Raw genomic sequence first — 24,003 nt, forward strand, 5'->3', positions numbered from 1 at the left:
CCCAGGACCTGACAGTCAACTTTGGGAACTCCGTACTAACGCCCACTTTGACCGCTAAGAACCTTGGCGTCACACTCGACAGCCAACTCTCCCTGACTCCCAACATCACCGCGATAACGCGATCCTGTAGATACTTGCTCTACAACATCAGGAGAATACGTCCCCTTCTCACTCAGAAGGCAGCGCATGTACTGATTCAGGCTCTTGTCATCTCCCGCCTGGACTACTGCAACTCCCTCCTGGCTGGTCTCCCTGCCACCGCCATTCGACCTCTGCAGCTCATTCAGAATGCAGCAGCTTGACTGGTCTTCAACCTTCTGAAATTCTCCCACACTACTCCACTCCTCCGCTCTCTTCACTGGCTACCGGTGGCTGCCCGCATCCAGTTCAAAACATTGGTGCTCACGTACCATGCTGTGAATGGATGGGGTCCAGCTTACATCCAGGACATGGTCAAACCCTACATCCCAACCCGCACTCTCCGCTCTGCATCTGCAAAACTACTCGTTCCTCCCTCACTGAGAGCAAAACACTCGACTAGGTCTCGACTCTTCGCTGTCCTTGCGCCGAAATGGTGGAACGAGCTCTCTGAAGACATCAGGACCACAGAGAGCCTTCACATCTTCCGCCGCAAACTAAAGACACACCTCTTCAGATTCTACCCCGACTAACAAATTGTAGCACTTAAATTGTACTTGTAACGTCACTCATCTATAGCAAATTGTAAATTGGCTTATTTGAGGAAATTGCACTTTCTTGTTTCTTGTTCTCCTGAGTTTGCACCGTATGGTTGAATGTTCTTATTGTACGTCGCTTTGAATAAAAGCGTCCGCTAAATGACATGTAATGTAATGTAATGTCTTTACAGCGAAACTTGTTACTGTGATGCTGAGTTTGGTGCTGGCGAGGCCTGAGGTGCATGCAGAGCTGCAGTTACCTGCTGCTGCTGCAGCGGTGACGCTGCTAGAGGTCCTGACTGTCGGCGTTAGTATCGATACAATCGATTATGTACCATTTCAATCGATTTGTAATCGATATATGTCGTCCGGAATGCCGATTTGCTGAGCACAGATCGATTCAGTTGGATCGCAGGAATATAAATCGATTAATCGATTCAGTGAAGGAATTCACTGAATTACACATCGTTACCAAACACTCCAGGAAAACTTTGTGGTATCATCCCGCACAAAAATGGGAGGCCTCTTAGTGCCGTCAGAGAGACACAATGTCCGTTGTCTTGGGAGTAATCAGTGGAAAACACAAAGGAATAACAATTAGTACAGTGACATAGTGACAGAAAATCTAAAAGACATGTAAAGCAATGAGGAGGAGTATCATGCTTAAGAGAAAAAAAGGAAAGAAAAAAACTATTTATTTATTTTCTACTTTTACGAATTAAAAGTACTATTTAAAAAAAAAAAACTGCTCACAATAGCAAATGCTAACACGTTTCTGGGAGCTTTTCCCAGCTTCTGTCCAAAGTTCCACCAACACCAGAGGCATGGATGAAAAGTGTGACTGAGCTGAATGATATGAACTGTTTGGACAAAATAAGAACCAAAGAGCAACAATGTCGTGACAAGTGGGAGAAATGGAAGATGTTCCACACATCAACGACAGGACCGGACAGGAGAAGAGCACATCAAGGTTTTCTCAGGATTTATTCCGTTATTGAGAGGACAGAGCCATCCACACACTTTTTTCTTCTTCTTTTCTATGCGTCCAAGTATGTATTACGTATGTGTTACAAAGGCAAAAATAAAGTTAAAAAAAATGGAAAAATGAAATAAGAAATATGAATTGGAACATAAATACAAAGACAAATAAACGAAAGGAAGACAAAAAAAAGAACAATGCATATTTGTCCATTAACAAAAATAAATGAATTGTAGTATTGTATATTTATGTTATAACATAAATTGTGGAACATTCATTTATTGAGCCTTGTGGGACGGGTTAGCACATCAGCAGTGTGCATTGTGGAGGCTTCCTCTTTTGGAATGAAGGCAATTAAGTCTGTCTTTCATTCAGTTGGCACTGCTCCCTGTCCCACATCTAGAACCTCGTGTGGTGCTGTTGGGCCTTCAGAAGGCACCTTGGCTGCTTGGAGATCCTCTCACAATGACCTTCAGGTTCCATGTTCATTCCTTATTTCCACGCAGTGACACTCAGCCTCTCTGTGCTCCTCGTGGGACCTTTTCATCAGCGCCTAATGTGCACGGGGATAGTGCGTGTGTATGCGCGTGCACAGGCTCCGCCACGAGCTGGTACGCCTTTAAATGTCGGAAGCTGAGCAGAGGGCGGACCCGAGTGGCGCGTGCGTGCGCGCGTGCGTGTGTGCGCCTCTTGTCGGCAGTCTCGTGAGTCGCACGGATCTAACAGCCGCCTTTGTGCGCGTGAAGCACCGTGGTCGACGCACCTGTGAGGAGCGAGTTCACGTGAGCGGATCTTAAACTGGAGCTCAGCAGTCGGATGCGCAACTAAGGTCAGTAGCGGGGGCCGCTGGTCCTGCTTCTGTATATGGAGTGAAACGGGAACAAATATGAAGCAAAAAGGCATTTGTTCTACTCCTGACGCGCAGATATCACGGAACTTCCACAGGACTTTCCTGTTTGTGCCAAATGGAACTGTGAACATGGCGCAGCTGGGGCCGGTGTGCGTCTCCCCGATGGAAAAGCCGCTTTTGGGGGATTCAAAAATGGAATATCTGCAATATTTGGCCTCTAAATGTCGTTCCTACGGGGAACGAAAGAGGAACCGTGGCAGGCGGGTTTAGAATTACACACGTCCTGTTTGTCTCTGAAGGATCCATTTGATTGGATTATCATTGTATTAGATGTCACCGTGCTATTTTATATAATAGGAAGAGGAGCAAGTCTGCAAAAAAAGACTTAAACCACGATCGCCTTGTTTTTAGGGATGATGAATAATAAATAGCATGAACGCCAAGTATCGAGTGTCCGCGCATTGTTCGCGTCTGCAGCTTCGTGTTCAAATGTCAGACAAGTGCACGCTCACGCGCAGCAAAAGCGGCTCGCACACTGTAAACAGGGCTGCGTATTTGGGGGGAATATGAGCAGTAGGACATGCCTTTTGATGCATGACCTTCTGTGTGAATGCAGACGCACAGCGCGCAGTAGCAGTGCTCGTGTCCGCGCCATGGAGGCGGATGAGCGGCACATTCCTCCATTATCCCGCTCAGGTGGGTGGATTCCAAAATTCAGCTGCAGAGTCGAACGTCTGGTTCATGTTTTCAACATTTTAAAAACCATCAAACTAAAACCTTTTTAGGCGTGAATTAAAACAGATGCTGCTTTACTGTGAAAATGGCCTCGAAATGTAACCGGACCGCAGCCTCTTCTAGAAGGTGTCATTCGATGATTGAGTTTGGGGATTTTGTTCGGAAAACGGAATTATGAAGCTTTCGATTATGTCAGTTCCCTGGTGGATCGAATAGCGCTGCAGGGCCCGGGGGGTCAAATGGGACCGTTCTTCCTCCAATAACTGCATTCTTATGCTGCGTCTCCATCCATCCGCATTTTAAAGCCAGCGGGCCTCAAACGGATTGGGGATTATTTTTTTGTAGGCCTCACTGCGACGAACGTTCAGCAGAACACAGTGAGCGCGAGGCCTCGTGCGGCGCCGCGGCGCATCCGCGAGCCTCCGATGCACGAGCCGTTACGTGTCCGGGCCTCCGCGCGCCCAGCGCCGCTCACCTGAATGACACGCGCGCCGTGTGTGTGACGGTCCCGCTTCTTAATATTACCACCAGAACACGTTCGAGGGCTTTTGTTTTAAGAGTTCGTAGAATAAGAGCAAAGGCGTTTCTTCATCCCTAATCTGGCTGCACAGCGCGCGCGCGCGCGACACACCCAGAGGACGCGTGTCGTCCCCCTGCGGAGGGCCGGATGCTCCATCACCTGTTCGGACGTTCGGATTAGAGCCAAAGACGCGTCCGCAGCACCTTTCTGCTTCTAGCAGGTAATCGGGTTTATTATTTCTCCGCTCTTCGCTTTATTTCTGCAGCATTACTCGGAATTTAAATTTAAATGCATCCAACTGCACTCAATATGATTACTGACGCCCATTCAGCTAAAAAAGATTATTGTATTTTTTGCCAAATACTTGTATTTTTTCCAGTGGGATGTCTAACATGGATGGGATTTTTTACTGAACCCTGTCCCAATTCATGCCCCCCCTCGTCCGGTTACGGTGTTTGGGGTAATTTGGCTGTTTTGGTTGGCAGCCGATGAAGTGCGCAGGAAGCCGAGTGGTCGCTCTGTCACTCAATGCGCTTTTCTTTAATAAACTCGTGTTTCTACGGGTCTCTCTTCCTGTCGTTGTGCATTTCGTTATTTCGTCCGTGACACTCGTCATGCGATCTCTTCTGTCACTGTGTCCAAGTATGAAGGAAACGACTCGCGTGTAAATATCTCGGATCATTGCATGTCGGAATTTATAACGTGGACAGAGTGCGTTGAACAAATATAAAAAGCCCAATGAGTCAGAATTAAAAGTTGCTGGTGTTGTACTGGGCCGACAGACAGCTGGATGGTTGTGTAACGCAGTCATTGTGTGTGGACCACTTTGCGCGTGCATGGGGGTGTGTGTCGGGTGGTGGGCTGCTCTCTAGCTGGGTGATGTAATGCCATGAAGGGTGCTGCAGCAGAACCAGGAGCCCACAGAAGGCGTGTCCTGCTTGCAGAGGAGCTGAAAAACAACATGGTGCCCGCAAACCTCACCCCAAAACACGGCCAGCCTTCCGCTTCCACCCGACCCGACATCCACAAATCTGTGTTTGTCTTCTTAAAATGACACTGCATACCAACAAGGGGTCAATACAAACAGCTATAGTCATTATAACTAACCAAAGGATGCCGCCCTGATTTTAAATGAGGATTTACATTCTTTCTGTTCTCTGTCTTGCTTTGCTGTTCCTCTTATGAATGAAAGACCTTGTCTTTATAAATCCATTGCTTGTAGCTGCTGAGGTGGTTTGTAGTGTGCTGTTCACAAGGCCATTGCAAACTTTGCTCCATTTCTGGATAATCTGTATCCATTGTATTACATTATTATTATGTCTTTATGTAATAGAAAATGACACAGGCCATGCGTTGTAATATTATCCACGTTCCCTACCAGCCCAACATGGTGGGTCAAAGCCATTCTGGTTACACACAAAGACTCGGGATGGAGAGAGAAGAGGAAGAGCAAAGTCAGGGCGTTTCACGCGACGCATGAGTGGGAGTAGATGAGGTGGAACATCACTCCCTCCCTGCGTTTCCACTGATCCTGCCCCCCCCCCGCTGTCATTGTACATGTCGTGGTCACACGTATCCCGGTAGCAACAAAGACAATGTCACCTCTATTTGGAAACGTAAACTGCACCCGCAGACTCACACCGAGCTGTTCCAGCAAATCAGGAACACTGCTGTCCCTTTCAGATGTTATCGGCGAGCCGTGGAGGACATTTTGTCACTGCGTCTTCCTGCGCCTGTGTTTGTGTGAGACTAGTGTGCGATCAGGGCACCTGCCTTAAAACGACTGGCAAGTGGCACCCATTTAAATGCGCGGGGCTGCCGGCGGGCTGCTTTTATTTGCACTTACACACACACGCCCTCCATCCAGTCCGTGTGGTTGTTAATAAGATCCAGAGTGCTGCTGCCTTTTGTCAGTGTGTGTATGTGTACTCGTCCCTGTGGGGTTCGTCAAAGGAGCCTTTCACAGAGAACAATGATCCGTGCCGTTTAGCCTTTTAACCCCTGACGGTCCCCACACAGCAACAAAAGACACACACACACAGATAATGTCATCATTTGTATTAATCTGAAGTGGGAATGCAGAGTCGGAAAAGAGCTTGTTTGTATGATTCATATTGAAAAGTGTAATGCAAAATATATTTAAGCTCAAACAAAATAAATGTAAAATTAAACATTAATACAGCTGTGCTGATGTTAGTTTTTAAAGGCCAAAGTATGTATTATTTTGGACGGAAAGCTGACATTTTGCAATTTTCTGGCATTAAAATTAAGCAAAGTTATAAAATAGAAAGTACATTAAAACATTGTTGAACAGAATAGCAACCTATTTTTAGTTTTTGTAAATACTGCAATTTCCTAGTTTAAGCGGCAGCCATTTTATGTTTAAAAAAGGAATAAAAAATTAGCCAAGTATAAAAATATATTTATGTATTGCTTAAGACGTACAGAATAAAATATGAACATGCCCGTTTATCTCAGTGTGTGTAGAGCCAAGCCAGAGAAAATAACAGACAACAGCTCAGAATACAAAAATGTACTTTTTCAAATTATTTGTTTTTGGAGGATACATTTGTAATATTTAAGATACAAGTTCCTATTAGGCCAATATTTAGTTTTCTTTTTTTAAGAATGTATACATAATCAATTACAATAAAAATAGACAGCGAAACAATGGTCTATTCCAAAGTCAGTTTATATTGATACATAATCTTACTAATAGATAGTAGGGCTCTTTTATATTATTCATATTATTATTATATTGATACATAATCTTACTAATAGATAGTAGGGCTCTTTTATATTATTCATATTATTATTATAATGATACATAATCTTACTAGTAGATAGTAGGGCTCTTTTATATTATTCATATTATTATTATAATGATACATAATCTTACTAATAGATAGTAGGGCTCTTTTATATTATTCATATTATTATTATTATATTAGTATTATTGTTATCATTATTATGAGATAAGTAATACCACATATACGTGTTGGGTGGACAAAATGTATCATACCTTTTAAAATAAAAAGCTTTAATAAATGTAATTCAATACATTGATGAGTCATTATGTCAGTGTTGCTAAAAGACTCTTCAAAACGTATAGGCCAGAAATGTTTCCTACAAAGAGGGATTGTATGGCAGCATGTTAAAAACTTGACGGATGGTTTCGAATGACCACTGAGGTATGATCCAAATAATGGGGGTTGTTGTGTTTTTAGCTCTCTATGATGAAGCATCGAGCAGATTGGCGAAATGAGCAGGAATGAGGTACAATTTAACTATGTCCTGCATAGTGTTGTCACGATACCAAAATTATGACTTCATTACTATACCTGCCAAAGTATTACGGTACCCAATACTTAGGATACTGAAAATTTATCTATGATAGTAATAAATAAAACATCTGTAAGGTTCCCTTTTTTACCTGGCATCTGTTTGACTGTCTGTGGGATAAACAATGCCTCATTTACTTGCATATAGAGTTTGATATTCTCACATTCAGATTTCCTTAACTAAAAATGAAAAGAATTAGGGGAAGTTCGACCAGCATGTAGCCTTTTGCATCAAGTCATTCTGACCATGAGTGACCACATGAGTGAAATTGTACTGTCTTGTGTTGCTCGATGTTTGTTGACCAGCAAAGCTACATGGTTGTCAACTCTCACGGTTTCCCCGTGTGACACGCGTGTTTCCATGTTTTCACACGCACTCACGCCACACATCCAACTTCTTCCACGCTGGTTCATCTCCAACCTCGCCGACGGTAAACGGCGCATCTTTAACCCGATTCGCTGCATTGCAGCGTAGCTTCACCCCCAACATCTCACTCCAAGGTTCTGTGAAAAGACGTTACAAAAGAAGCACTTAATGTCCGAGTGCGTTATAACAAACTTGCTAACATCGCTAACGAGATGTCTTGCTAGGGCTAAACCTGTTCGCTTACTTTGTTTACGACAAACTAACAAGTCAACAATTTTCCAAACAGTCAAACATCAGTCAAGTGCAACACAAGACAAAGCAGACGTCCTCTTTTACCCGGACATTTCCTCTTTTCCAGACCTAAAAAATGCACTCGGGTAAAAGAGGGTGTCTGGTCACTCGAGCTAAGCTAGGCTAATGCTACTCGGTTAGGCTGTATGTGGGGGAGCAGTCTGCTACATGAGGACACGTCTCCCCTGATAACTTGCTGTGAGTGACGGCTTCATGTTGTACGTGTGAGAGCTGCGCAGTCAATGCAGCCTGGCGGCGAGCGAACAGTGAACGCTCTGATTGCGTGCTTTTTTAAAGTACCGGTACTAAAAAATAGGTATTGTTGTCAAAGGGTTCTGCGGTACCTTTCTAGTACCGGTACACCGTGCAACACTAGTCCTGCATGTAGACCGGACCTAATATGTTGGCCGCACGCTACCGAAGTAACATATTTCTAAACAGATGTGGGCAGCTACTGGTAACCAGCGGCAGGGCGGAGTATTGTGAGGGAAATTAGTTTAAAGACTAGTCAAGCTGCTGCTTTTTGGATAAGCTGAAGAGTTTACATGGTGCTGGCAGGTTGACCTGCTGAGAAGGAGATACGATAGTCAAGGCATGAGATGACCAAAGCCTGTACCAGAACCTGCGCCACCTTCTGAGTGAGATGGAGACGTATTCTCCTGATGCTGTGCTGTAATGTTGTAATGTTGGCAGTGAGGGAAAGTTTACCGTCGAGTGCAAAACTGGGCATAGGGCGGAGTTGTCAAAGGTAAAAGGCAGGTTATTGGTGGGAGGGCTTTTCTCTGGAGGAAAAATAAATTGAGTCTTGTCAAGGTTATTTTTCAGGTGGTGGTGTGCGGCCATCCACTGAGAGATTACATGTCATTTCTTAGCGGGCTGCGTGAGGCTTGCGTAGCTTTTGACGCAAGCAAGAAGGGGGAAAAAAACATGCAAGGGGCTCTTGCGTGTCGCCGCGTTTCTTTGAAAACGCATAACCATAAACTAGGCCTTAGCAGGCCCTGTACTGTAGCAGTAAAAATACTAGAATCCATTTTTCTTCTGAAAATGCATTGAAATGCTGAGAGCAGAAAGAAATTAATTTCAAACAATTGCTGAAAATACATGAATGAGAAAAGTTGAAATGAATTTCAACAATATTGCTGAAAATACCTAAATGAGAAAATCTTTAGCAACAATAGCAGTAGAAATACTAGTAGTTGTAGATGTGATTGGGTGAGGGAGAGAGGCCGTTAAGAGACAGAATGTTTGTCTTTCAAACTAAGAAGTTATTAATTGATAGGCCTCATCACAAACATTACAGTAAGAATTCCCTCATGGGGCTTTTATTTTGGAATTATGAGTGAGAGAAAGGGGGAGAGAGAGCGAGACACACAACAATGAAAAATGAATCAGTGGAGTCAGGAGGCTTCTCCCCTCTGTGGTATCTCCACCTCAACCTCCGTCAGCCTCCCGTCCTCCTGCTAAGGTCTCTCCCACTCTGCCAGATGGAATCCATCCCAAGAAGAAAGGCCACTTCAGGTGTCTCTTGTTAGTACAGGACCTCAGGGTGGTGGTTCCAGAGGAGCATAGCATGCTGCTGAAGATCTCCTGATCTGTGAGACCTCCTCTGCCTGCAATGCTCATGTGAGACCTGACAGACTTGGAGAAGTAATCCTTTAAGTACTCCTTTCACTCTGTAGAAACTCCTTTATCCTTTGCACAGTGTACCCTGCAGAGCTCCCACAGCTGCCAGCCCTGTTGTCAGAGGACTCACTCTCAGTGTTTCAGTGCACGGTATTTTGCATGATTCCGCCGGTATCACGATATATCATGGTATTTTTCCTTGGGTCCTCATAAAGACCTCAACCAGGGGGGCTGGAGGTGAGAAAAGGAGACAAGAAGAACAGGCAGGTGACGTCCAAACAGGAAGGCAAGGTGGTTAAGAAGGCACAGGTGTGGTTTGAGAGGTGGGGCAGGAGAGGGCAAGTGTAGTCCAGGTGGTGGGTGAGGAGGTGTCCGGTGTAGTCCAGGAGGTGAGAGAGTAGCAGGACTCAAAAATCCAAGAAAGTCTACACAAAATGTTCAGCGTTATCGACAGCTCTTTAGAATGGTTACATCCTATATAATATAATCTCATCAAAATGAGATTGACAGCACTGTGAGCCAACTAGAATCAGTGGGGAGCTGTCATGGCGGCAGAGCCAACTGTGTACCTTTCTCAAGAACAAAAAAAGGACTAGGACCGCCCGGGGTCATTAGACTGTTGTATTACATTGAACTTTTTAACCGGAAGCAAACACTTCATGGTTAACCGCCAAGGTATGAGACATTGTACAAAGATTATTTGGCTTTTTGGATTCCTGTCGTTGATGTTCTTTGACTGAAATTTTGGGTATCTAGACTGCACTGGAGTATTTATTTTCATTGACTCTTTCTTCACTCAAATATTTGTACTTTCTACTGATCACATTGTAAAAATAGTACAATGTCAACCAAAATGACCCGCTACTTATGATACGATACCACATAGGACACTGGAATATTGATCAATGATAGTAATAAATAAAACATCTGTAAGGTTCCCTTTTTTACCAGATTATCAATCTAGCTGGGCAGAAACAAACAATGCTTCATTTACTTGCACAGTGTTTTCCACACATAGACTAAGCTAAGCGTCAATGCGTTCACCCGGCCCGATGACGAGAGATCAGTGAACGCTCTGATTACTTTTTTAAAGTACCGGTACTAAAAAAAAGGTATTGTTGTCAACGTAAGGGTACTGCGGTACCTTTCTAGTACCGGTACACCGTGCAACACTAGTTGGTTTATGATGACAGTAGTATTAATGTGAGTCATAATGATGATGATAGCAGCAGCAGATATCCGCACGGCCACGGCAGGAGGCAGGAACAGGGTCCAGATTGAACCATGATCCATGGAAACCTGCGAGGCATAAACACACTAACACTCCGTGGAAGAAGCTGAATTAGTGATGTGCATTAATGAGATGGGAATTCTTATAGAAGGAGAGAGAGAAGAGGCAAGAGGAACTTAGTGTGTCCCTGGAAGTCCCCCAGCAGTCAATGTCACCATCTTTGGGTTTTTCCCTTCCTGGGTTAATTTCACTTTCTCCGCTGGTATGTTTTTTGTTTCTTGTCCCTGATCGTTTTCACCTGTGTCCTATCTTTTCCACCTGCCCAGCCTTTTTAAACCATGTGTGTCCCTTGTCTTGTCGTCGGCTCGTCTGTTGTTCCTATTGTGGTTTCCAGTGTCACTCCTGCTTGATTCCAGGCCTTTTCTGTATTAAAGTTTTTTTTTCTTTTTTTTTTTAACCCTTGTTCTCTGTTGGGTCCTTTTTCCCCTTTTAAAATGCGACAGTCAGGTCCATCCTAGACTAGTCTAGGCCATCTAGTTAGTGCCTTGTAGGTGAGGAGAATTGCCTTAAAATCGATTCTTGATTTAACAGGGAGCCAGTGCAGAGAAGTTAATACAGGAGTGATATGATCCCTTTTCTTAGTTCTTGTTAATACACGTGCTGCAGCATTCTGAATCAAGTGGAGAGGCTTAAGAGACTTGTGAGAACATCCGTATAATAAAGAATTGCAGTAACCTAGTCTGGAAGTAGCAAACGAATGAACTCATTTCTGTTACGTTGGTGAACGAAGGCAGTCCGTGACATTTGTTTAAGGACACTGGAGCTCGCTCTGGCACTACCTGGACCCTTTGCAAACTCTGAGCGTTAAGACGTATCATTGGGTTATTTAGAGCACCACTCTGGCTGACTGGTCTCCCCCAGAATTTGTAGTTAAACCTGCTCAACAACCCACACCAAGATCTTTTCCTAAACCTAACAAAGTAGTTTTGTTGCCTAAACTACGGTTTTTCGGACAGAAGTAAATTTTTAGCTGAAATGTATTAGCAGCTTTCCTAATAGTATTCAAGTCTTTCTTTCAGAGACTTTAACCTACCGGTTCCTTAACTCTTGTAGGAAAATAATGTTGTGTTTCTTCAGACAAAATGTCCTATTTTTGTGACACTGTAAATAATGTATTGGCCTGATGATGAGAAGCTTGGTTCATTCCCTTAGTACAGTGCATCCGGAAAGTATTCACAGCGCTTCACTTTTTCCACATTTTGTTATGTTACAGCCTTATTCCAAAATGGATTAAATTCATTATGTTCCTCAACATTCTACACACAACAACCCATAATGACAAAGTGAAAACAGTTTTTTGCAAATTTTTGCAAATCTGTTAAAAATAAAGAAATAAAACATAACATGTACGTAAGTATTCACACCCTTTGCCATGACACTTAAAATTGAGCTCAGGTGCTTCCTGTTTCCACTGATCATCCTTGAGATGTTTCTACAACTTGATAGGAGTCCACCTGTGATAAATTCAGTTGATTGGACATGATTGAGTAAGGCACACACCTAGGGTAAAATTCTGGGAATATTCAAAGTTGGAAACTTTCCATGGGAATTAACGGGAATAAACTGGAAATTCTGGGGTAATTTAACTGTATTTACCTTGTCATAAGCAGACATGCATGCAAACATTTATAATACAACTTTTAAAAATGACATTTTGTACTATTTTTTACATTTTGTGAGTAGAACTTTATTCTAACAACAAAAACATGAACGTTGACTAAAAAAATCACCACCCCCAACCCCAATATTTTTTTGTGTTTTTCCCTGAATCCTTTCAGGTCTAAATGCTTTCTTCCTGGACCTCATCAATGTACTCTTCACTGTCCACTTCCTCAACATCTGGCTCGTCGTCATCTTCGGTGTCACTGTCCAAGCTTGTTGAGGATGGCTCTGTCAGGCTCAAAGAGCCTTAGGTTTGCCCGGATGGCCACCCGTTTTTCGACCCTTGCATTGGTGAGCCTGTTGCGAACAGTGACCAGTTGCGCTCAGAGGCGGCTGATGTTGGTGGGATTTGGATGATGGAGGCTACAGGTGCAAGGGTCTCAGATCCAAAGTCCCTTCCACCAGGTGGATGCCGAAATGTGCTGGCACAACTGCCACATTCCATCTCCTTCCCAAAGGCTTTGCTTCGTACGGTACTTTGCCAGACTGCCGAGAACTTTGCCTTCATCAAGACCCAGGTGGAGAAACATAGTAGTTATAACTGTGTAAACTCTGTTAATCTCTTCACCAGAGAGTATGCTTTTTTCATACCTCTTTGGGTCCAGCATGTATGCTGCTGCGTGCACTGGCTTTATGCAGAACTCTTTGCGCTTCTCCATTGAATTGACCACTGCGGTTTCCTCTGCTTGGAGCAGCAGGGAAGTGTTTTGTTGCTGTTATTTGTTTCAGTTGTGCCTTTTGCTTCATATTGTGTACCACACGTGTGCCACAAGCTTAATAAATTATGCAAGTTATTTGAGCTATGTGTCTGTCTAATCTTTTTAATTTGTTGCAATCATTTTACTTTAATGCTGTATTATAGGCAACATCTTTGTGTCGCACTGAAGCATGTAAAATGTATTTGAAATAGGATTTCTGTTTCCTGCTGGCACTCAAAATGCAGCCCATACCATATTCTACCGGTCTATATGAGCTACTGCTTAGAATAATCAGCTACCTCTATTTTTGTGAAGGTGACATGACATCATACAAAATTGCCCCACCAGAAATTTCAGCCTAAAATCGCCACTGTATATATACTGTGTATGTTTCTGGCAGACAATGTTCCCAACCAGCTGCATTCAGGGTCCAGCTAAGCTAGGCGTGCATAGTCTTGTTCTAAACTACATTTAAGTTCCCTGTTATATGCTTTTGCAAAAAAACTTAGGCACATTATTTTTTTCAAAATTCCCCAAATTCCCGAGCCAAAATTCTTGTGGATACTTTCCGCCCCTTTGCAACCCTACACACACACACCTGTCTATATAAGTTATCATAGTTGACAGTGCGTATCAGAGCATAAACCAAGCCATGAAGTCCAAGGAATTATTTGTAGACCTCTGAGACAGAATTGTATCGAGGCACAGATCTGGCGAAGGGTACAGAAAGATTTCTGCAGCATTGAAAGTCTCAATGAGCACAGTGGCCTCCATCATCCGGGAATGAAAGAAGTTTGGAACCACCAGGACTCTTCCTAGAGTTGTGCCGCCCAGCCAGACTGAGCGATCGGGGGAGAAGGACCTTAGTCAGGGAGGTGACCAGGAACCCGATGGTCACTCTGACAGAGCTCCAGCGTTGTTCTATGAAGAGGAGAACCTTCCAGAAGGACCACCATCTCTGCAGCACTCCACAAATCAGGCCCGTTTGGTAGAGTGGCCAGACGGAAGCCACTCCTCAGTAAAAAGCACATGACAGCCCGCCTGAAGGACTCTCAGACCATGAGAAACAAAATTCTCTGGTCTGATGAAACAAAGATAGAACTCTTTGGCCTGAATGCCAAGCGTCATGTCTGGAGGAAACCAGGCACTGCTCATCACCTGGCCAATACCATCTCTACAGTGAAGCATGGTGGTGGCAGCATCATGCTGTGGGATGTTTTTCAGCGGGAGGAACTGGGAGACTGGTCAGGATTGAGGGAAAGATGAATGCAGCAATGTACAGAGACGTCCTCGATGAAAACATGCTCCAAAGCGCTCTGGACCTCAGACTGGGGCGACGGTTCATCTTCCAACAGGACAACGACCCGAAGCACACAGCCAAGATAACAAAGGCTTCGGCACAACTCTGAATGTCCTTGAGTGGCCCAGCCAGACCCCTGACTTGAACCCGATTGAACATCTCTGGAGAGATCTGAAAATGGCTGTGCACCGACGCTCCCCATCCAACCTGATGGAACTTGAGAGGTTCTGCAAAGAAGAATGGGAGAAACTGCCCAGAAATAGGTGTGCCACGCTTGTGGAATCACACCCAAGAAGACTTGAGGCTGTAATTGCTGCCAAAGGTGCTTCAACAAAGTATTGAGCAAAGGCTGTAAATACTTATGTACATGTTATGTTTTCGTTCTTTATTTTTAACAGATTTGCAAAAAACTGTTTTCACTTTGTCATTATGGGTTGTTGTGTGTAGAATGTTGAGGAAAATAATGAATTTAATCCATTTTGGAACAAGGCTGTAACATAACAAAATGTGGAAAAAGTGAAGCGCTGTGAATACTTTCCGGATGCACTGTAAATGCGTTTGGATACTTTTTACCCGAGTACAAGATGTTAAACCAAAATTACTGCTGATGTTTCTGGCTTTTTTTTCTCTGAGCGTACCTGCACTTATGTGACTCATGTGCAACTATTATGACATTTAGATGCAGGATATGTGTGCTGTAGTAAAATCAATAATATGGGACCCACCGTAACCTCTTGCCTCTCTTTTTTTCTGACAGTGATGGAAGTAAAAGAGGCCAGTGGATCCCTTGTCAGCTCCATCTCCCAACGAACAATATGGAGGAAATTCATCTCGCCCTGATATCTGGAAAAGTCCATCCCATCAGACCTCGCAGAACAAGTCTTAATAGCATCTGTTCTGAAGTGTAAAAGAAACATATTGAAACATCACCTGTCCCTAGCCGCTCTCTCGGTAACCCTACTTCGGAAAACAGCACAATCTGTGGTACGACCACTGCCCTGCAACTACTGGACCATTTACTGATGTAAAGATAGTGACACTAAGACTGTTAACCACAACTACTGTTCTCCAGCCGCTGCCTTTTTCCCTTTTGAAAATCTATTTTTATAAGAAATATTTATTAGAATATAACTGCCCATTTTATTCATAAATCTTTGGATCTTAGAAATCGTTTGGATCACACTAACATTTCCATTATTAGTTTTCCGTCAGACACCACTCGGATTAAAACATTATTTGCAGCCATGGGTCTTGTAGGTTTTTATATCACTCTACAAGTGCTCCTCAGCACGTGTCTGGGACTGGAATTTTTAGGCACACCAGGTCAGTGGGCCCGCTACCTCCGCTGGGATGCCAGCACCCGAGGCGACCTCAGCTTCCAGTTCAAGACGGAGGCCTCGGAGGCGCTGCTGCTGTACTTTGACGATGGAGGCTACTGTGACTTTCTGCAGCTGTCAGTGGCGGGGGGCCGACTGCAGCTGAGCTTCAGCATCGACTGCGCTGAGACCTCTGTCTTGTCTGACAGACGGGTGGATGACAGCAGCTGGCACTTTGCCAGTCTTAGCAGGTACAACCTGCGCACAGTGCTGGTACTGGACGGCCAGGCCAAAGCAGACGAGGTACGGCCACAGCGCCAGTTCATGAACATAGTCAGCGACCTGTTCCTGGGTGGAGTGCCTCAGGATATCCGCCAAGGTGCGCTCACACTGCCTACGGTGCGAAACACGCAGCCCTTCAGGGGCTCCATTACAGACCTCAAATATGGTATTTCACTACCTCTGCTCCTGGGAAGCCTCAAGGTGCCCCTGGAGTCAGAAGGGTGGTGCACGGTGAACCCATGTGAGAATGGAGGTACGTGCGCCGTGGTGGACGGAGAGCCCTTCTGCGACTGCTCCAAAACCGAATACAAGGGCCGCTTCTGTAGTGAAGGTAACGCACGACACATGATTTATTCATTCATGCTGATCGACTCTGGCAGGACTCCAACTGTGAAACAGATTCTCTCAATTCAACCTTAAACATACCTAATTTTCTTTTTTGTATTTGAACTATATACTACTATATATTTCAAATACAACTAAAGAAATGATGCCAAGTTTGCCACATAGCCCCCATGCTATTCCTGAGGGCATGGTTTGAATTAGATACAAATTAGAAATGTAGCCAATAATGCAGCAATCTGGGAACAAAGAAAGTTAAAGCTTGTGAAGTATTAAGCTATAATCATCCACGTAATCAATCAAAAATGAAGACCTGGCTTCATTGAGTGCTTATTTTCACATCTGGAGAGCTGTAGCTGTCTAGCAACTATCACATTTGATTTAACCGTTTGTTGTTTTTCATGTGCATGAATTCAGCGGATTTTACAGTGTCAATCTATTCATTCTGTTAACTTCACAGGAAGGTTTATGACCAACGTCAGAACCTTAAAGGTTTCAGTGTTTTTTTGTATCTCTCTAGTCCAAGGACGGTTCATGATCTGAAGCTTTCTATGTGCACTCTGCTCTCCCAATGATGATTATCTTATACACGCTCTTTGTGTGAGTGTGTGTGTGTGTGTGTGCGTGTGTTCATGTGGAGCTGAGTTTTAAAATCAGAAGCCATTCCAAGCGTGATTAGCCATTGAGGCAGAGGTGAATGCGATGGGTGCTGCTGGCAGTGATAAGGGTGCCTACAGAGAGAACGGGGCCTCCTGAGCCCCTTTCTTCACCCAATCACAAGATGCCAGATGTTTTAAATCACATTCTTTTGTGCTGAGAATTTACCAGAGCTGTGTTCCAATTGCTCCCCAGCTGCCTGTGCTTAGACCAAATAAATTTGTATATAAAAAATATTTTCTTCTCATTCCCCTTTCCCCCCACTATTTCTCTCCTGCATGCCACATAGAAGGCACTTTCAATTGCTCTATGCGGAAGCTTGGGTTTCCTGTGATTTGATAAATCCTTGGCACTTAACACAGAGATAATGTCTGTTTTGCGGTTTGTAGTTTTTGAACTTGTGTTTTTTCTGCGCTCTGAAAATAAACTCTTATGTACTTAATTATTCATAATCAATACAAATCTCTCAGTCTGCTCCCAGTACACACTAATCTGAACCCTTATTAGATAATCAATACCATTTAGACTTGAAAGTATTTTCATTAAATCAATTCAGATCAGAGGTAATTCTTTGTAATATATTTATTTAGCTATTTTACCCCCATCTCTGAACTGGAGCCCTCTACTTAACCTCTCACAAATATGGAATTTACATCTCATTTGTGCTGACGCCAAATCCCCTGGTTTCAGACAAAAGACGAGGGATTCTGCTATTTAAAGATTAGGGTTTTTTTATTGACAAAAAGGGAAGGTGTCTTTCTGTGTGTGTGTGTGTGTGTGTGTGTGTGTGTGTGTGTGTTGCACTGTAAAATGTAATAAGTTGACTTTACTTGAAAAACGTCAGGAAACCGATTGCCTCAAAATTTCTAAGTAAAGTCGCTCATTAATTTTAAGTTGTTAATACTGAAAATAACTAAGTTTAGGCAACTCATGTAACTGCAGTAAACATTAGTATAGTTAACTTAAAATGATTAATTATGTGGACAATAAATAGTCAGTTCAGTCAGCTTAAAGATTTGAGTTATATTAAGTAAGCAGTACTAATAAGAAAAAGTTAACTTTACTAATCCAACTATTCACTTCACTAAGAAATAATCAAATCGCCTCTAGTTCGTTTCTGAACTGGAGACTGTAAGCTTCGGAAACAAAGACAGAACAGTTATAATGGAAGACAAAGTTTATTTCTAAGGAAGTTCCTCACGCATTTTCTTAATCTAAATCATGATTAAAAAATGAAAACATTTAAAATGACATGTTTTGAAATGTGGACATTTTGCTCAAACTTTTAAAACATTGCAACAAAAAAACCTGATTGCCTCTCCTTTTAGTGCTATAAGGGCATTTGAAGGAAACCCAAAGAAAAAAGGCCGTCCTATCCAATTTAACTGTAAGACTATAGGCAATTAATCAAATATGAATCAATGTTCTGTTACTTGTTTGTTGGTTTCAAATATTAGAATGAACTAAACTTTTTCAAAAAACATGCAATTACCCACAATATGAAAAAAAGCATGCCTTGCATCATGGAAAAGTAAGACTATGGTTTGTAACAAACGGATAAACAAATGCAATAGTCAACTGGACAACATGAACAAAACATTTTCCATAGTAAAGAGTAAGGGTGAAGTTCTTGGGTCTACCGCAGCATGTCACAGACCATAAACATCATGAAGACAATTCCTCACTGCATTAGTAGCTTTTTGAGTGATTGTAGTTTGGGTCCAAGTGAGAGAAGCACTCTTCGAACAAACCCAAAGATGTTCCTCGGTGTCTGAGGGTAGCAGGCACATGGGATGTGGCAGATTTTGACGGTAATTTATCATGGGGGGTTGAAATATCTTTCACTTTGCATTCTTAAGAAGTATTAAAGGAAATCTGCTTTGTCACAACATCAGACACGTGGAGGTCCAGCTACAGCTGGAAGGAAACCCTCTCTGCTCTGAGCAGCAGAGTTAAATACATGAAGAGATTTCTACTGTTAGTACAAGTCTAGGATGGGATTATGTTGGCCACAGAAACCAGGCATTACAGATCTTCTAATCTGCTAAATAATTTAGCATTGCTCGCTCTACTCTCCATTTTTTAGTCATGATTAATGCTGATTTAGGAAAGATTCACACAAATGTTGAATAGGATAAAATGATGTAGTAATGCACAGGTTGACGCCATAATTAGTACCTATTTTCATTTGAATCATTAAAAGTCTTAAGTTAAACTTATGTGTTTTAAGTGCCCTACAATCGACATTTGTCCAGGACGTTGTCCAAACCACTGTCTTTTAGGGACACAGTGGTTCTCTGCAGGGTAAATGTTGAGACGGAGGCAGGCATTATACATAGTTGTTCACCTCTCCCTGCTGTTGTTAACCTCGCCGTGGCTTATTTGGGCCTTTTTTGGCCTCTGCTTTGAAAATGGCATACCCATGATAAAAGGTGTAATAACTCTACAGTGATGTTTCTAGGTACGCGTCCTGCGTCCCTGACCCATTCAGATCTGAAGGGACGCAGTAAATTCACAATAACTTGTTTAAAAAGTAACAAGCAAAAAGAAACCTGTCAGTGGACCAGTTGGTTCAACCGTTGATCCCCTTGAGTACGAATCGCAACATGCTAGTTTATCCGCTACAACAACTAGCCAGTAACCGCAGATTTCATTTCAACAATATATTGTATTTGTATAAGTTTTATTATTTCTATTATTGTATAAGATACAAACTTCTTAGTAGTAAAAAACCCAGAAGACGCTGACATAAGTACCACGGCCATTGTTAGCAACTTCAGCGCCTTCCATGCAGTTGTTTTATCAGACAATCCTGACTCTTAAGCCTTATTTTACCCATTTGGCTTCTGAGTGGCTGGTTCACGTGGACGCAGTGGGGTCAACAAGGATCAATAGACTGGAAAAAGTGTTTGAATCAGCTCTGTGGTGTGAGGCAGAAGCTTTCCCCAGTAGTTCCATGTGTACTGTGCACACACTGGGCCACCATGTATGTCTTATCGTATGTCTCACAGGGCCGTCCGTGACTTTTATTCAGGAGATTGTCATAATGTTTGTGTGTTGTATTGATTTATTTTGATAACCTGTAACATATAAACTGATTTGTTACAGAATACTTCCCCTTTATCCCCACAGCACTTACAGTTAGACCTTTTTATCATGGGTATGCCATTTCTTAACACTGATTCACATGCTCCACATTGGGATCAGTTCCCAGGGTGGATTTATGCCTGGTTGCCTCCTGCCAGGCAGACAGGTGAGTGGAAGCACGCATCAGAGATAGTTAACAGACCTAATGAGGCTGCCTGAGGCTGAGACAATGACATCAAACATTTTACACATATATTAATGCACTTTATTTAAATGATTTACACAAGCATAAAATATCTCACCACCCCTCCACTGCTCATTCATTCTGCATTAATCAATAACTTCTATTTCCTCTTTTGTTCAGTAACCTTCCATCAAACTTATATGGACATATATTGTTCATGACATGTGGGACGCTTTGCACCCTCCTAATTCAGCTCATTCTGTCCATGAATGTGTTTTTAAGGAGGGAGAACACTCATATATATGAACCACATGGCAGCAAAGCTTTTATCGGATATGGTTTTTATTATTTGATTGGACAGTGAGAACCCGTTCCAACCCTCCCAACACATCCAACACCACCACTCGGTCAATGGTCCTAAGCTTTGGATCACTTAGAGTCCAATCAACCTAACACGTCTTTGGAGTGAGGTAGGAAGCCACATTACCTGGAAAGATAATGGTCTTAATCATATTTTATTGTGGAAGGTAAGAATAAGAGTAGTAGATCTGGTCTTTGTCGAAGTTTGAACTAACAGAGTCACAACCACTTGTTCTCAGTGTTGTAATTGATGAATGCCATATTCTGAAAAGCAGTTACACTTCTTAGCCAAAGAATATGTGCAAGTTGTCGTTACAAAAGCCGCAAAACGTAGAGTTGTAGATTAAACACATGAACAAGGTCAGGCAGAGACTAGGGAATGGAGCAGCTGTCAGTTGGCTTTACAGCTCCGTGTGGCACCCGGCCGACTTCCACCCAACACAAGCAGATGGATTCAGCAGCCCTCCTGGTCTGCTTCTCCAGCCACCTTATGGTCACATCAACATGAAAGATGGCTGCTGCTTAGGAGGTGATGGCTGTTACAATATTGATGATGAAAATCGTAATAATCAAGCCCTCAACGCCATTAGGACTCCGGCCCTCACCCTGTGGGAATGTTTCTCTGCATACCATCAATGTGCTTCTACACCCTCCATGTTGAGACATTAAAGGAATTAGTTTATCCAGCACTGATGAAAGAAAGCAGCATTTTATCAATAACCTTATTAATCACTGTGCGTTTCTACTTCATCCCAAACATCATCCACTTTGAGCTCTAATCCTCTTGACTATTGAATCATAAGAGAGAGTCATGCTCTCACCTAGATTAAATATATAAATATGTTTATCAAAGTTGATCAAACTGTCACATCATAGAATGGTGATGAGGAAATGTCTGAGGTGAGATGTATACGTGCGTAGCACACATGACACATAGTATTAAGTTCAATGTAGGCCAGCCCGCCACTGAGCTGTGGACCCGTGATCACTTAAAGATCTATGTGTTTGCAGGCCACCCTGTCCACACACACACACACACACACACACACACACACACCAAAGCCCGGTGACAGAAACAGTGGCATAATACAGGAACTAAATTGTCCAAGGAAGTAGGTCATGATAGAGAAGAACATGATGAAATGGGCAGGAGAGAAAGCAGATGATACAGAGGATGGAGAGACACTGGGCTCCTGACGAGGAATCAGGCAGAAGATCAGGGGGAGAGGGAACTGAAAGATGAGCACTGCTTCCACCAAATGACCACTTCCTTACATAATATCACATTGACTTTCCAGAGATTTGTGTTGTTTTTTACTTTGTCGATTCTTCTTCTTTACGTTGTTATTTATAATATTGTTCCTTTGTTTAGGTTGTGATGAAAGGATTTGGTAATTGTGACATAGAAAATGCCGTCCCAGCAGTACCGTGCTCATACGGCGACCAACTGAGAAGCCTGCCTCCACTAAAAGGGAGATGTCAGCTGAAGAGGCAAATGTTAAACCGAGCCATCCAGTGGAAATGAGCGCCTGTATACAAGTTATATTTACATTTACACCAGGAGCATATACCAGTCTTATACACCAGCTGCTTTAAGTAATCCATCTCCAACCAGCAGTCTGCAGGGTCTATTTAGACGATGACCACAATCCTGCATTAATCTTTAACACGCCCTCACTGTGGGTCAGGAGACTCCACAGTGGATTTATGCACCTCAACCATCACACACTGCCTCTAAAACTTTGGTTTTCGGGCCCGTGTTCTGTATTTTGCATTGTTTGGCATCATTTTAAAGCCCAAATATTGGTAGTGGAAGCAGCTGTGTGTGGCTTCATTTAGGAATTGACACTATTCAGAGAGCATTTCTATGATCACACACTAATATTCTAAGTTTCATGGATATCATTTTCTTTCCAGGGGAGTCTTGGATTCGTATATTTGTGGCCCCATGGCTGAATTAACCTTGGCACTTTTATACTACAGTGTCTCCTAGAAAAGGGAAAGCATCAGCATGTTGTATAACCTGCAGGGTGTCACACTCCGGAATACGTCTGTGTGTCATCCGGGGGCCAACTCGTGGAGGGAGAAAGGCCCCTGCATCACGCTGGATATCTTATCTAATGACACCGAGCTCTTCCAGACCAAATGTTAAATGTTAGAACATTTCAACATTGCTAATGGCATGCACATGGCTGTGCCCGTTGTATGGACTATGAAGTGTATCATATTTTTGCATGATATTCATGCAAGTAGTACGCATGTTTCTAATACTTGCTTTGTTTGCTTATTTTCTCTCTCCCCTTGTGTTCCAGGGTTCAACAATAATATGCCAGGTGAGTTTGAAAAAAGTTAATTCTAATATATATATATATATATCATTTGTCAGCAACCATTGGTATAGCTGCATATATGCAGACAGGCTAGAACGCTGCAAACATTTTGTCAGCAATATCAAGCAACTGGTACATTTCCACCTCAGGCATTACATTACATTACATTACATTACATGTCATTTAGCGGATGCTTTTATCCAAGGCGAGTCTAATGTTAACAGCATGGCTGCAGATATCAGGGTTTTTCGGTGTCCTTGTGGTCGTTTGTTAAGTTATTTCTCCGGAATAACCCTGTAAGCAAATTTCTTCAAAAGTCACGTTGTCCTCTTAAGATATGTATTTGGCCAGAACTGAATAATAACATATTTTGGAGACCTCTCTGGTTGGCGGAGGCCTAGAACCATGACACACTAATTGTATGTGTGCAATAGTTTCAATTTCATTCATGTGCAAATTGGAAATGCACATACCAAGTAGCATGGTGGTGAATGTGAGGCTGCTTATTGAAACTAAGCAAAGGGGAGGTACGATGTTGTTCCATAGGCTTCTCTTCTGCTAACATGCTGGTATTTCTAATGAGGAAAGCCACAGAAGTCAGTGTGTTCTAATGCTATGCTTTCTCTCCTGAGAAAACATGTGTCGTCACAATACCACAGTGTATTGAGACCAAGTGTTCTCTTTGCTCAAGGGTTCTGTCCTTTTCACCTTCCTCTCCTTTTCCTTTTCAAGGCCTTGCACATATGATGGCAGAACAAGGTATGCCCCTCCTCCCTTCTCTTCTGTCACGCCTGTGCTTTGTGTGGGATTGTAGTGTGCAACCGCATGTTTTTGTGCCCAAGAAAAGGAAATTGCATATTTTTATAGTGAGGTTTTTTCATTCTGCCCTATGAATCCAAAACACACTGCCGCTATGAAGAGCTGCAAAGTCCCTGGCCTCCACCTAAGCAAGAGAGCTGTTTAAAGTTACAACAAGCCCTTACTAATACTCAGTTTATGTTTAAAGTTCCAACAAATGATCCCAGTTTAATTAAGAATATGTGCTAAGACATTATGGTCCACACATGTGATCAACATTTTATAGAAAACTAAATATCCAAGGTGGTACCTC

General features: G+C 42.8%; 1 protein-coding gene across 1 annotated transcript in view; it reads left to right on the forward strand.

The window, feature by feature from the left end:
- Positions 1-2,220: 2,220 nt before the first annotated feature.
- The window catches only part of nrxn3a (neurexin 3a), a 119,226-nt gene continuing 97,443 nt past the window's right edge, over positions 2,221-24,003 (forward strand). The window contains 2 exon segments of the mRNA XM_078089104.1: positions 2,221-2,485; positions 15,092-16,263. Of these exon segments, the coding sequence (XP_077945230.1) occupies positions 15,579-16,263 (685 nt within the window). The 5' untranslated portion in view covers positions 2,221-2,485; positions 15,092-15,578.

This window comes from Gasterosteus aculeatus, chromosome 15, assembly GCF_964276395.1.
Source record: "Gasterosteus aculeatus chromosome 15, fGasAcu3.hap1.1, whole genome shotgun sequence".
In the NCBI taxonomy this organism is placed as follows: domain Eukaryota; kingdom Metazoa; phylum Chordata; class Actinopteri; order Perciformes; family Gasterosteidae; genus Gasterosteus; species Gasterosteus aculeatus.